This window comes from Drosophila obscura, unplaced genomic scaffold (assembly GCF_018151105.1).
Source record: "Drosophila obscura isolate BZ-5 IFL unplaced genomic scaffold, ASM1815110v1 contig_31, whole genome shotgun sequence".
Lineage (NCBI taxonomy): Eukaryota > Metazoa > Arthropoda > Insecta > Diptera > Drosophilidae > Drosophila > Drosophila obscura.
In genome coordinates this window covers 77,255-91,779 of record NW_024542819.1, presented here as the reverse complement: position 1 = coordinate 91,779, position 14,525 = coordinate 77,255, and the positions used below count along the sequence as shown (strand labels likewise).

Here is a 14,525-nt window from a genome sequence, read left to right as displayed (position 1 = left end):
GCTATGTGTCCCTTTCTTCCACATTTATGGCAAGTAGCCTCGCGAAATTTACAATTTTCACGAGTGTGCGTGTTTCCACAACCGGAGCAAGATTTGAGAGTGTTCTTGCCTTCTTTTGTTTCCATACCACTTCGTTTCTGTTGATGTTGCTTATGTGTGTGTACAGCGTTCATGTCCAGTGCTTTGTTCTCTCTCTCCTTTATGACCGCGACTGTTTTCGTTGTTGCCTCGTACGTTTCGGCAATTGCGAGTACGTCAGCGAGGGAAGGCTGAAGCTTTTGCAAAGCGGCTGTGCGTACGGCTTCGAATGGCGTGTGTACAATTATTTGATCGCGTATCATTTCGTCAACATAATTGTATGTACACCCATTGGCGTTGCAAGCAAACTGACACTCACGAGCTATACCACGTAGATCAGCTACCCATTCCTTATGTGATTGTGAGTCCCGCATCTGACGTTTAAAAAATTCATATCGAGCAGCAACAATGTGACGCTTCTGTTTGAAGTGCTCCGATAATTTGTCTGTGATTTGTGTATATGACTGCTGGTCCAAATGTTCGCTACCAAACAGATTTTTTACAAGTTCAAAAACTTTTGAGCCTACCCACGATAGAAGATATGCTTTTTGTTTCTCGACGGAGGTAACGGAATACGCGGCGAAATGCTGCGAAATTTGTTGTAAATATGTCTCCCAATTTTGTTGATCCTTATTAAAACTTGGGAACGGCGGACAAGCTGTTAATTCTGCTGATCTATTAACACCATTGTTTTGTGCGAGCATGGCTTCCATCCATTGTTGTTGCTGTTGCATTAACTTTTCTGTGAATTGTTGCTGTTGAGCCAACAATGCACTTATGTCTGTGGAATTTCTATCCATTGTTGTTGTTTTATCCTCGTCGCCAAAATGTTGTGTTTCGGTATGGAGAAAACGTTGTGTTCAGGGTGAGAACTAAAATCGAACTGACTTTATTACTCTCTCAAGCGCTCTCTGAGCATACATACATTCGGGTGAGGTAGTGTTAGTGTGTATGTGAATACATTTCAATGGATGGTGAAATAATACTTATGTTGCTAACATCTAACACTACGGTGCAGTAGATATTTAAGCTTGTATATTGGGTGAACTTCATTTTTACTTATATGCATACTTTCAGCTGTCAGTTCTACTCTGAACATTGGCTGGGGAATTTTATTTATATTTATTATGTTCATAGCCAATTTGACTTCGAAGAAAACATTATTGCCCCCCTTTATTATCTCATTGATTGGGACTGTTGCACAGTGGGCGAAATGGCCATTCTAGCGGCATTTAATTAATAACAAGCGTATCTTAAAAGATATCGCAATGAAATTTGGAACTTAAACGACGATTGCTATTAGCCGAATGTCTCTACCAAATTTCATTCGAATCGGTCAACTATATCATAAGGCAGCTATAGGCCCGATCGGTCAAAAATGTTCACATATGTGATAAAATCGTAAAGATGATTTTATGCATCATAACTCCATAGCATATGATTGTATAACTTATACATATTCAAGATTTATGTTGTTTTTATTTATTTAGATACGAATAATAAAGTTTAAAATATACAAAATATACATAATTATTCGGAATCCGAACTATCGGAACTATTAACTTCTTCTAAGTTGACGTCGAATAACATATCTTTAACCTCTTTATCCAACTCTATATTTTTTCGGGAAAGCCTGGACGATGATTTGGATAGGTTCGAAATTAATGGGTCAGATGTAAAAAGGAGAGCATGCACTAAATCTTCCATTGTATTTTTTCGTGAAGACTTTCGGGTGTGATTCTGCCTTATGTTCCGAAGATCTTTATTACGTGCCTCCAATGCTTCTTCAGACATCATGCCAATAGGAAGTCCAACGCAATTAATTATATCCGCTCCATGCAATAAAATTTTGTGAACAGAGGATGGCATATAGAACCATGGGTATTTTTCAACAAATATTTCAGCTGTCTGAAAGCAAAAAACCCGATAAACCTCGGTATTGACTTTATAACCACATGCCATAGTTCTGAGTATCACACTAAATCTGTGAATTAGATTTTCGTCGACACCAGTTATTTCGCTTGCTAATGTTGGCTGTTGGAAAAATCTTCTTGCTGTGTTTCCATTATTAGTATTTCCGGCTCCAGGCATTGGTATATCTACCAATAAAGACATTTCTTTCTTTACACGATTTTGTATATGTTTTTTGCTGCTCAGCTGCATCCTTATCGGATTTTCGAATCTGCCATTTTTCAAAAGGAAGCCTATAAGCTATGTGAAGGATACATTCAAGGCATCTTATCCACGCATGCAATGTAGAGAGTCCATACTGATACAAATTTGTATCAGGTGTTCGACTTTTCAGGTTGTTCATTACTGAGGGAGTTGCACCGCAAATACCACATGTTTGGTTGGAAGACTCAGCAATGACACTAAATATTTTTCCATCAATCATTGTCATGTGAAACTTATGTTGGATTTGAAAATTTTGGAATGTTGTCGGAAGGATTTCTAATATTTGTTTATTTATTTTATCAACTTCCAATTTCACCAAGGAAGATGTTTCTTTTTCGCACACTATTTTTATTGGTCTACAAAATCTGGTAGAGGAAGGACGTGAATTCTGCCATATTACAATTGGTCCCATGTTTATTTGTAGGGGCACAATACAAATCGTGAACATATATTCATCGGTTTTATTTTCTTCAAACTCGCTGTAGCCTTGACGATACATGGAATGGCCACTACTTCCGTCACAGCCCCATTTGTGCACGGCAGTAATTATATTATCCGTTTCGTTCATTTTTTCGAAAATAATTTTGCTTGATTGCACGATTCTTGAAACGGTGTGGTCAACTAGGCACTGTAAAGGCACTTCTGCTGAAGAGTCAGTAACTTTTACGTCTTTCGGATAGCACATTAGTTTTGCTGTTCTCAACAAATCGTAGCTTGGAAAAACATTTGCATTGTTAGATCTAGTTTTTGCTTGTACTAGCTTATATGAATGTTTTGTGAAGCGCCCATCAATATAAATCGCCAAAGCTTCCTCAGGGCTGAACTTAATAGGAAGTTTGGGATCACTGCTTTCACATTTTATTGTTTTTGCCACGACCTCTTCATCTGAACTAAGCAATGATACAGCTCTAGAAGCATTTCTCTTCCCAGCTTTGTACAAGCTCACACGTGCCGCCAACATGAGTTCTTCATTGGTTGCTTCGTTTGCAAGAGATTTAGCTTTGTTCAATTTAGTTTTCAATGAACAATCTTCAAACTCTTTTGACGGTCTTCCAACTGAACGTACAGCTTTTTCCGGTTCTACATAAAATATGGAGTCAGCATCTAACCACTCCTTGTTATATTTCTCGAAAATTTCCAATGTCCTATGAGCTCTTTTCCATTTTTGCTGCAACTGTGCTACAAATGAGTAAATCCTCTGATTTACTGCTTTATATTCTAGTTGAGAATAATTATTATTATTAAATACATTGGAAAAAACGTATTTCTCAACAGCAGCACACTTTTTGGTAGCGACCTTTTCGCTGTACCAAACAGAAAAAATGTGTCTTCTAGGGATAGACATTTCCTAAAAATGAAATTTTGTTGTTATAGGCAGCTATAGGCAGATCAAATTGAATATTTCGCATTTACAATACCTTAAAGAATGTATATTAAAAGGAATTGAAACTTAAGCGCTTTCAAGTACCAAGGTGCACTCCACCAAAAACTGCAATGCGTGTTCTGAAGCAGAATTTCCCAAAGGTCGATTTGTAGAGCTATTTTAAACTAACACATGTTATCAAACGTCATAAACTAATTTTTAATAAATAGCTTCAAGCTTATAAATAAATAATCCACAAAAAATTTATGTTAAACTTTGTTTGTTTACTTTTTTTAAAAATTTTGGCCAGCTTCACTAAAGCGCGCCAAAAGTCGATTTCATCAGCTGATGCACCATGTGCTCTGCTTGACACCTCACAGCTGCGTGATTAATAAGAGCAAAACAAAACAGCAATTTTTTTTCATATTCACTAAAGCATTGAGAATCGATAACGCACAAAAAATTTAATTGATTCTGCTATGAAATTTTGAATTAAATGGAGCTAGAATGGCCATTTCGCCCACTGTGGAATTGGTCTGCTTTTGTAGAATTTCGGCACGAAATTTTGCTTTAAGTAGATGCTTGCCTTAAAGTTTTTTATTGTACCGATAGCCGGTTCAAATACTTCTTTGTACTTGTTACAAAGATCAGTCATTTGAGAACCCTGCACTTGACTCACATTTGAAATTTGTTGAATTTCGAAATTGAATGTCTGAAACAAATCCATTCCGAACAGATTATTTGAGTTTTCTACATTTGTCACGATTATGACAACATTTGCCAATTTATTGCCACACTTTGCCACAGTGTGCAATTCACCCAGCACGGGGATTTGTTGTTGGCCAAACGCATGCAAAATGCGATCACACTTCCGCAGCTTTGGACTTTTGAGTTGTTTGTAAGTTTTCAAATTCATAACAGACACAGTTGCGCCAGAATCCATTTGGAAAGAAATGATTTCGTTGAAGATTTGCAGGTCGATTAAATTTTTATTTCCATCCAACTGCACCAGGTTTGACACGATGTGAATTGTTTGAACTGATTCTGCATGTTTTGCTTTGTTTTGGTATTTTTGGTGATCATTCTCTTTCCAGGTTTTTTCTTTCATATCTTTGCACTGCTTTGACATGCAAACGATAGCTATGTGTCCCTTTCTTCCACATTTATGGCAAGTAGCCTCGCGAAATTTACAATTTTCACGAGTGTGCGTGTTTCCACAACCGGAGCAAGATTTGAGAGTGTTCTTGCCTTCTTTTGTTTCCATACCACTTCGTTTCTGTTGATGTTGCTTATGTGTGTGTACAGCGTTCATGTCCAGTGCTTTGTTCTCTCTCTCCTTTATGACCGCGACTGTTTTCGTTGTTGCCTCGTACGTTTCGGCAATTGCGAGTACGTCAGCGAGGGAAGGCTGAAGCTTTTGCAAAGCGGCTGTGCGTACGGCTTCGAATGGCGTGTGTACAATTATTTGATCGCGTATCATTTCGTCAACATAATTGTATGTACACCCATTGGCGTTGCAAGCAAACTGACACTCACGAGCTATACCACGTAGATCAGCTACCCATTCCTTATGTGATTGTGAGTCCCGCATCTGACGTTTAAAAAATTCATATCGAGCAGCAACAATGTGACGCTTCTGTTTGAAGTGCTCCGATAATTTGTCTGTGATTTGTGTATATGACTGCTGGTCCAAATGTTCGCTACCAAACAGATTTTTTACAAGTTCAAAAACTTTTGAGCCTACCCACGATAGAAGATATGCTTTTTGTTTCTCGACGGAGGTAACGGAATACGCGGCGAAATGCTGCGAAATTTGTTGTAAATATGTCTCCCAATTTTGTTGATCCTTATTAAAACTTGGGAACGGCGGACAAGCTGTTAATTCTGCTGATCTATTAACACCATTGTTTTGTGCGAGCATGGCTTCCATCCATTGTTGTTGCTGTTGCATTAACTTTTCTGTGAATTGTTGCTGTTGAGCCAACAATGCACTTATGTCTGTGGAATTTCTATCCATTGTTGTTGTTTTATCCTCGTCGCCAAAATGTTGTGTTTCGGTATGGAGAAAACGTTGTGTTCAGGGTGAGAACTAAAATCGAACTGACTTTATTACTCTCTCAAGCGCTCTCTGAGCATACATACATTCGGGTGAGGTAGTGTTAGTGTGTATGTGAATACATTTCAATGGATGGTGAAATAATACTTATGTTGCTAACATCTAACACTACGGTGCAGTAGATATTTAAGCTTGTATATTGGGTGAACTTCATTTTTACTTATATGCATACTTTCAGCTGTCAGTTCTACTGTGAACATTGGCTGGGGAATTTTATTTATATTTATTATGTTCATAGCCAATTTGACTTCGAAGACCTTATCGTTACGCCCATCTATTATCTCATTGATTGGGACTGTTGCACAGTGGGCGAAATGGCCATTCTAGCGGCATTTAATTAATAACAAGCGTATCTTAAAAGATATCGCAATGAAATTTGGAACTTAAGACGATTGCTATTAGCCGAATGTCTCTACCAAATTTCATTCGAATCGGTCAACTATATCATAAGGCAGCTATAGGCCCGATCGGTCAAAAATGTTCACATATGTGATAAAATCGTAAAGATGATTTTATGCATCATAACTCCATAGCATATGATTGTATAACTTATACATATTCAAGATTTATGTTGTTTTTATTTATTTAGATACGAATAATAAAGTTTAAAATATACAAAATATACATAATTATTCGGAATCCGAACTATCGGAACTATTAACTTCTTCTAAGTTGACGTCGAATAACATATCTTTAACCTCTTTATCCAACTCTATATTTTTTCGGGAAAGCCTGGACGATGATTTGGATAGGTTCGAAATTAATGGGTCAGATGTAAAAAGGAGAGCATGCACTAAATCTTCCATTGTATTTTTTCGTGAAGACTTTCGGGTGTGATTCTGCCTTATGTTCCGAAGATCTTTATTACGTGCCTCCAATGCTTCTTCAGACATCATGCCAATAGGAAGTCCAACGCAATTAATTATATCCGCTCCATGCAATAAAATTTTGTGAACAGAGGATGGCATATAGAACCATGGGTATTTTTCAACAAATATTTCAGCTGTCTGAAAGCAAAAAACCCGATAAACCTCGGTATTGACTTTATAACCACATGCCATAGTTCTGAGTATCACACTAAATCTGTGAATTAGATTTTCGTCGACACCAGTTATTTCGCTTGCTAATGTTGGCTGTTGGAAAAATCTTCTTGCTGTGTTTCCATTATTAGTATTTCCGGCTCCAGGCATTGGTATATCTACCAATAAAGACATTTCTTTCTTTACACGATTTTGTATATGTTTTTTGTGCTGCTCAGCTGCATCCTTATCGGATTTTCGAATCTGCCATTTTTCAAAAGGAAGCCTATAAGCTATGTGAAGGATACATTCAAGGCATCTTATCCACGCATGCAATGTAGAGAGTCCATACTGATACAAATTTGTATCAGGTGTTCGACTTTTCAGGTTGTTCATTACTGAGGGAGTTGCACCGCAAATACCACATGTTTGGTTGGAAGACTCAGCAATGACACTAAATATTTTTCCATCAATCATTGTCATGTGAAACTTATGTTGGATTTGAAAATTTTGGAATGTTGTCGGAAGGATTTCTAATATTTGTTTATTTATTTTATCAACTTCCAATTTCACCAAGGAAGATGTTTCTTTTTCGCACACTATTTTTATTGGTCTACAAAATCTGGTAGAGGAAGGACGTGAATTCTGCCATATTACAATTGGTCCCATGTTTATTTGTAGGGGCACAATACAAATCGTGAACATATATTCATCGGTTTTATTTTCTTCAAACTCGCTGTAGCCTTGACGATACATGGAATGGCCACTACTTCCGTCACAGCCCCATTTGTGCACGGCAGTAATTATATTATCCGTTTCGTTCATTTTTTCGAAAATAATTTTGCTTGATTGCACGATTCTTGAAACGGTGTGGTCAACTAGGCACTGTAAAGGCACTTCTGCTGAAGAGTCAGTAACTTTTACGTCTTTCGGATAGCACATTAGTTTTGCTGTTCTCAACAAATCGTAGCTTGGAAAAACATTTGCATTGTTAGATCTAGTTTTTGCTTGTACTAGCTTATATGAATGTTTTGTGAAGCGCCCATCAATATAAATCGCCAAAGCTTCCTCAGGGCTGAACTTAATAGGAAGTTTGGGATCACTGCTTTCACATTTTATTGTTTTTGCCACGACCTCTTCATCTGAACTAAGCAATGATACAGCTCTAGAAGCATTTCTCTTCCCAGCTTTGTACAAGCTCACACGTGCCGCCAACATGAGTTCTTCATTGGTTGCTTCGTTTGCAAGAGATTTAGCTTTGTTCAATTTAGTTTTCAATGAACAATCTTCAAACTCTTTTGACGGTCTTCCAACTGAACGTACAGCTTTTTCCGGTTCTACATAAATATATGGAGTCAGCATCTAACCACTCCTTGTTATATTTCTCGAAAATTTCCAATGTCCTATGAGCTCTTTTCCATTTTTGCTGCAACTGTGCTACAAATGAGTAAATCCTCTGATTTACTGCTTTATATTCTAGTTGAGAATAATTATTATTATTAAATACATTGGAAAAAACGTATTTCTCAACAGCAGCACACTTTTTGGTAGCGACCTTTTCGCTGTACCAAACAGAAAAAATGTGTCTTCTAGGGATAGACATTTCCTAAAAATGAAATTTTGTTGTTATAGGCAGCTATAGGCAGATCAAATTGAATATTTCGCATTTACAATACCTTAAAGAATGTATATTAAAAGGAATTGAAACTTAAGCGCTTTCAAGTACCAAGGTGCACTCCACCAAAAACTGCAATGCGTGTTCTGAAGCAGAATTTCCCAAAGGTCGATTTGTAGAGCTATTTTAAACTAACACATGTTATCAAACGTCATAAACTAATTTTTAATAAATAGCTTCAAGCTTATAAATAAATAATCCACAAAAAATTTATGTTAAACTTTGTTTGTTTACTTTTTGTAAAAATTTTGGCCAGCTTCACTAAAGCGCGCCAAAAGTCGATTTCATCAGCTGATGCACCATGTGCTCTGCTTGACACCTCACAGCTGCGTGATTAATAAGAGCAAAACAAAACAGCAATTTTTTTTCATATTCACTAAAGCATTGAGAATCGATAACGCACAAAAAATTTAATTGATTCTGCTATGAAATTTTGAATTAAATGGAGCTAGAATGGCCATTTCGCCCACTGTGGAATTGGTCTGCTTTTGTAGAATTTCGGCACGAAATTTTGCTTTAAGTAGATGCTTGCCTTAAAGTTTTTTATTGTACCGATAGCCGGTTCAAATACTTCTTTGTACTTGTTACAAAGATCAGTCATTTGAGAACCCTACTTGACTCACATTTGAAATTTGTTGAATTTCGAAATTGAATGTCTGAAACAAATCCATTCCGAACAGATTATTTGAGTTTTCTACATTTGTCACGATTATGACAACATTTGCCAATTTATTGCCACACTTTGCCACAGTGTGCAATTCACCCAGCACGGGGATTTGTTGTTGGCCAAACGCATGCAAAATGCGATCACACTTCCGCAGCTTTGGACTTTTGAGTTGTTTGTAAGTTTTCAAATTCATAACAGACACAGTTGCGCCAGAATCCATTTGGAAAGAAATGATTTCGTTGAAGATTTGCAGGTCGATTAAATTTTTATTTCCATCCAACTGCACCAGGTTTGACACGATGTGAATTGTTTGAACTGATTCTGCATGTTTTGCTTTGTTTTGGTATTTTTGGTGATCATTCTCTTTCCAGGTTTTTTCTTTCATATCTTTGCACTGCTTTGACATGCAAACGATAGCTATGTGTCCCTTTCTTCCACATTTATGGCAAGTAGCCTCGCGAAATTTACAATTTTCACGAGTGTGCGTGTTTCCACAACCGGAGCAAGATTTGAGAGTGTTCTTGCCTTCTTTTGTTTCCATACCACTTCGTTTCTGTTGATGTTGCTTATGTGTGTGTACAGCGTTCATGTCCAGTGCTTTGTTCTCTCTCTCCTTTATGACCGCGACTGTTTTCGTTGTTGCCTCGTACGTTTCGGCAATTGCGAGTACGTCAGCGAGGGAAGGCTGAAGCTTTTGCAAAGCGGCTGTGCGTACGGCTTCGAATGGCGTGTGTACAATTATTTGATCGCGTATCATTTCGTCAACATAATTGTATGTACACCCATTGGCGTTGCAAGCAAACTGACACTCACGAGCTATACCACGTAGATCAGCTACCCATTCCTTATGTGATTGTGAGTCCCGCATCTGACGTTTAAAAAATTCATATCGAGCAGCAACAATGTGACGCTTCTGTTTGAAGTGCTCCGATAATTTGTCTGTGATTTGTGTATATGACTGCTGGTCCAAATGTTCGCTACCAAACAGATTTTTTACAAGTTCAAAAACTTTTGAGCCTACCCACGATAGAAGATATGCTTTTTGTTTCTCGACGGAGGTAACGGAATACGCGGCGAAATGCTGCGAAATTTGTTGTAAATATGTCTCCCAATTTTGTTGATCCTTATTAAAACTTGGGAACGGCGGACAAGCTGTTAATTCTGCTGATCTATTAACACCATTGTTTTGTGCGAGCATGGCTTCCATCCATTGTTGTTGCTGTTGCATTAACTTTTCTGTGAATTGTTGCTGTTGAGCCAACAATGCACTTATGTCTGTGGAATTTCTATCCATTGTTGTTGTTTTATCCTCGTCGCCAAAATGTTGTGTTTCGGTATGGAGAAAACGTTGTGTTCAGGGTGAGAACTAAAATCGAACTGACTTTATTACTCTCTCAAGCGCTCTCTGAGCATACATACATTCGGGTGAGGTAGTGTTAGTGTGTATGTGAATACATTTCAATGGATGGTGAAATAATACTTATGTTGCTAACATCTAACACTACGGTGCAGTAGATATTTAAGCTTGTATATTGGGTGAACTTCATTTTTACTTATATGCATACTTTCAGCTGTCAGTTCTACTGTGAACATTGGCTGGGGAATTTTATTTATATTTATTATGTTCATAGCCAATTTGACTTCGAAGACCTTATCGTTACGCCCATCTATTATCTCATTGATTGGGACTGTTGGTTCGATTCCTTTGATAACCACTTGTAAAACTTTGCTACTTTTAAGTTGGTAGGTGTAGAAATTCATTTTTTCATTTTCGAGGTATTTCGCAACTGATCCCCTTTTGTTACCCCTTTTTATGGACGTGACATAGAATGTGTTTGCGTCAATTGTATCAGTTATTTTTTTGACCAGTTCAGCACAATTTGCCTGTCGAACATATATAGGTGGCGGTCTTAATTTTTTGGCCTTGGGTGTTTGGGCGATCTCATCTTCATTTGGGACACTTAGTATCGCAAATCTATTGTTTGCTAGTGCCTAATGTGGCACAGTGTTCTCGGCTATTTTAGTTATTTTAGTGCATTGTTGTTCTTCACATTTTGTGGGCTCAATTTTCTTTTTATTTGCACATAGCGATCGAGCCCAGTCTGAATTAACGCTCCGTTAGCATTTTCGAACTTATTGGTTGGGAGACAAGCCCCACCTGTCGCAGTGGGTCGACAGTATCGGGCGCTGAGCAATTGCATTGGTTGTTGTTGTGGTTGTTGTCGTTGTTGTGGTCGAAGACACAGTTTTGAGCGAGGGCATTGTACTAGTTGTTGTCGATATTAGCAAATCGCTGGTTAGGCAGTACGAGTCGGGGGATGGGCACTGAGCACTCCATGACCCACTTTGCAATGCAGGGAGAGAGAGCGTGCTCTCTCCCTCGTTCACTTGCAGTGATGCAGTTTTTGTTGGTACTGCTGCCTTTGGCGAGCGTATAGAGAAGTACGCGTTGTTTTTTGCTTGCGAGAGTCGACGCTCGTCTTGTTGCTGTTGCCGGGCTTGGCTCATTTTGGCTTTGGTTACAGTACTTGTGCTCTTTACCGAGCTGGTGCTCTTATAAGTTGTCATTTTTATACCCGTACTCAAAAAAGAGTTAAGGGGTATATTAGATTTGTGGTAAAAGTGAATGTGTGTAACGCAGAGAAGGAAAATTTTCCGACCCCATAAAGTATATATATTCTTGATCAGCATCAATAGCCGAGTCGATATAGCCATGTCTGTCTGTCCGTCCGTCCGTCCGTCTGTCCGTCTGTCCGTCTCGATGAGCGCCTGGATCTCAGAGACTATAAGAGCTAGCGAAACCAAATTTGGTTTCCAGACTTATGTGATATCACACTGCTACAAGTGTATTTCAGAATTTCGCCCCGCCCCCTTCCGCCCTCACAAAGGACGAAAATCTGTGGCAGGCACAATTTTAAAGATACGATAAAACTAAAAACGCAGTATCGTAGAGAATGCCCATATCTACCAGATTGCCAAATCTGAACTAGATCGGATCATAATTATAGCCAGAATGAAGAAATTAATTTTCTGTTGCTTCCCCCTCCCCCTCCCGTTCCAGACAACACAACTCATTTTCCTTCTCGCTCGCACACTCTGCCGCGTTCAGTGCGCGAGCAACCCCTAGCGGAGGAGATGTAGAATCTAAATGGTACATGTAGAATATACATGTTAGATGTAGAATATACATAGTATATGTAGATGTAGATAACAGATGTAGCAAAAAAATGTAAAATGTAAAACTTTTTTTTTTTCTAAAATTCTAAAAAATCATAAGCTCAATAATGTATATACTGACTGAGTACGGGTATAAGTAGAGTCGTGTCCCCAGAAACGACTCACACGTTCCTTCTCGTTTCTATTATTTCTATTAATCTTTATTGCACGATTGGATGGTATTCATGGGCAGCATGATCACTAGTACCACTAACCATACAGTATATAGATGTGCCAGTTCATACATCGAAAGGGGCGCAAGCTGAGTGTTCTGTCCCGGCTCCCAGCGCTTCGGCTCTGTGAGGCTGAGACACTCGGGTCGGGAGCCAGGCCATTCGGGTCGGGAGCTGGGCCGTTCGGCATGTATGACTCATGTCGGGAAGCGAAAGCAAGCTGAGAATTGCAAATGTATGTGTGTAAACAGACACGACAAAATTTTGTATCAATTCTTATTTTCCGAAACCGTTTTGAGTTTCGTTTCCAGGTTACGTAAATGTGTGTGTGCCATGTATTCACACATACTGTGCTTGTGTGTGGGCTCTACAATTGTTGGCCGCTTGAATTGGTTTTTCGTTTTGTTTTGAGGGCTGATGTGATGTAGCGACCTATTCAGGGCCGGATCAACCCTCAACCGGGCCTTGGGCAACCATCAATCTGGGGCCCCCCTTTATTTTGTATGTTAATCAGTGGCTGTTCTATTTTTTATCCATTATTTGGAGTTTTGTTTTTTCAACAAATTTTTCTGTTAGCCCTAGGGGGGCCCTAGGCAACTGCTAATCCGGCCCTGGACCTATTCCCGTCGTAAGACTTCATATTTTCTTGGTGTGTTCTGTAGCTCGACTCGACGCGGGTTGAGGCATTGACGAAGCGGTTCATAAAATATTTTTTCGTTTTGTTTTGAAAAGCTGATGTTGCGACGGGCGCGCGGTTCTCTTTTAGGCTAGCCTTTGCCTCTGCTTTCGGCTTCGTCAACAGAAAGCGACAATACACCAAGAAAATATGAAGTCTTACGACTGGAATAGGTCCAGGACCGGATTAGCAGTTGCCTAGGGCCCTCCTAGAAATAACAGAAAAATTTTGTTGAAAAAACAAAACTCCAAATAATGAATAAAAAATATAATAGCCACTGAGAAAAATACAAAATAAAGGAGGGCCCCAATTGATGGTTGCCCAGGCCGGTTAAGGGTGATCCGGCCTATAGGTCGCTACATCACATCAGCCCTCAAACATGAAAAACCAATTCAAGCGGCCAAAATTTAGAGCCCACACACAAGCACAGTATGTGTGAATACATGGCACACACACGTTTACGTAAACTGAAATCTCGAACAAAGTCGGTTTCGGCAGCTAAAAATTATTCTATGCATACAATCATATATTTTGGAGTGTACACGTACACAACACATGCATGCTTGCTGCCAGTCGGCTCGTGTGACGTCATGAGCCCAACGCGGCCATTCCCAAAGCCAAAGATCTGGGAACGTACGCTGCAAACTCAGCTGCGCCCCTTTCGTTGTATGAACTGGCACATCTATATACTGTATGGTTAGTGCTGCGGGTCATCATCGATGGTTTTTTTCCACCACCGATGTATCGCGTAGTAAGTTGCATCTACTTGCAGAAGCGTGGGTTTTAAAATATCAAGAATACAAATTAAGAAACGCAGTAAAAATGGACAAGTTTATGACTACAAAAGAAGGTAAGTTAATATAATGAATGGGTGTACGTATCCTTTCATGTTCTTTCTTGAATAGATAACAACAACAACGACATCAAGGCAAGTCCATCGACAAAAGAAAAAAAGTGTTGTTTTCCGAGGTGTGGAAATACTTCAAACGTGCTCCAGATGGTTCTTCTGCTAGGTGCAATTTATGTACCAAATCTTATCGTACCAGCGGTAGCACGTCCAATTTACAAATCTTCTGAGGACGTATGAGGCCACATCAAAGCGTAAGCATGACATCGATCGGGCAGTGGCAAAAATGATCGCCACGGACGTTCAGCCCCTTTCAATCGTAAAAGACGAGGGCTTTGTCAGCCTCTTGAAATTGTTGGATCCGAAGTACAAGGTACCCAGTACCCAGTCGGTATCAGATTCGGGACATACATATCAAGGACATGCATTCATGCATGGTCCAAAAACTTCAAGAAATTTTGAGTATTATTGATTACTGTTCAATAACGACAGACGGATGGACATCGACGAAAGCAAACAC

At 39.0% G+C, this 14,525-nt stretch overlaps 1 protein-coding gene across 1 annotated transcript; it reads right to left on the bottom strand.

Annotated features, from left to right (window-relative positions):
- Positions 1 to 2,146: 2,146 nt before the first annotated feature.
- On the bottom strand, positions 2,147 to 3,889 carry LOC111068596. Its single transcript, XM_022358185.2, has 2 exons — positions 3,672 to 3,889; positions 2,147 to 3,601 (listed from the first exon to the last, which is right to left on the bottom strand). The coding sequence occupies exon 2, from the start codon at positions 3,596 to 3,598 to the stop codon at positions 2,147 to 2,149; it is 1,452 nt and encodes a 483-aa protein (XP_022213877.2). The 5' UTR covers positions 3,599 to 3,601; positions 3,672 to 3,889.
- Between the last annotated feature and the right edge of the window lie 10,636 nt (positions 3,890 to 14,525).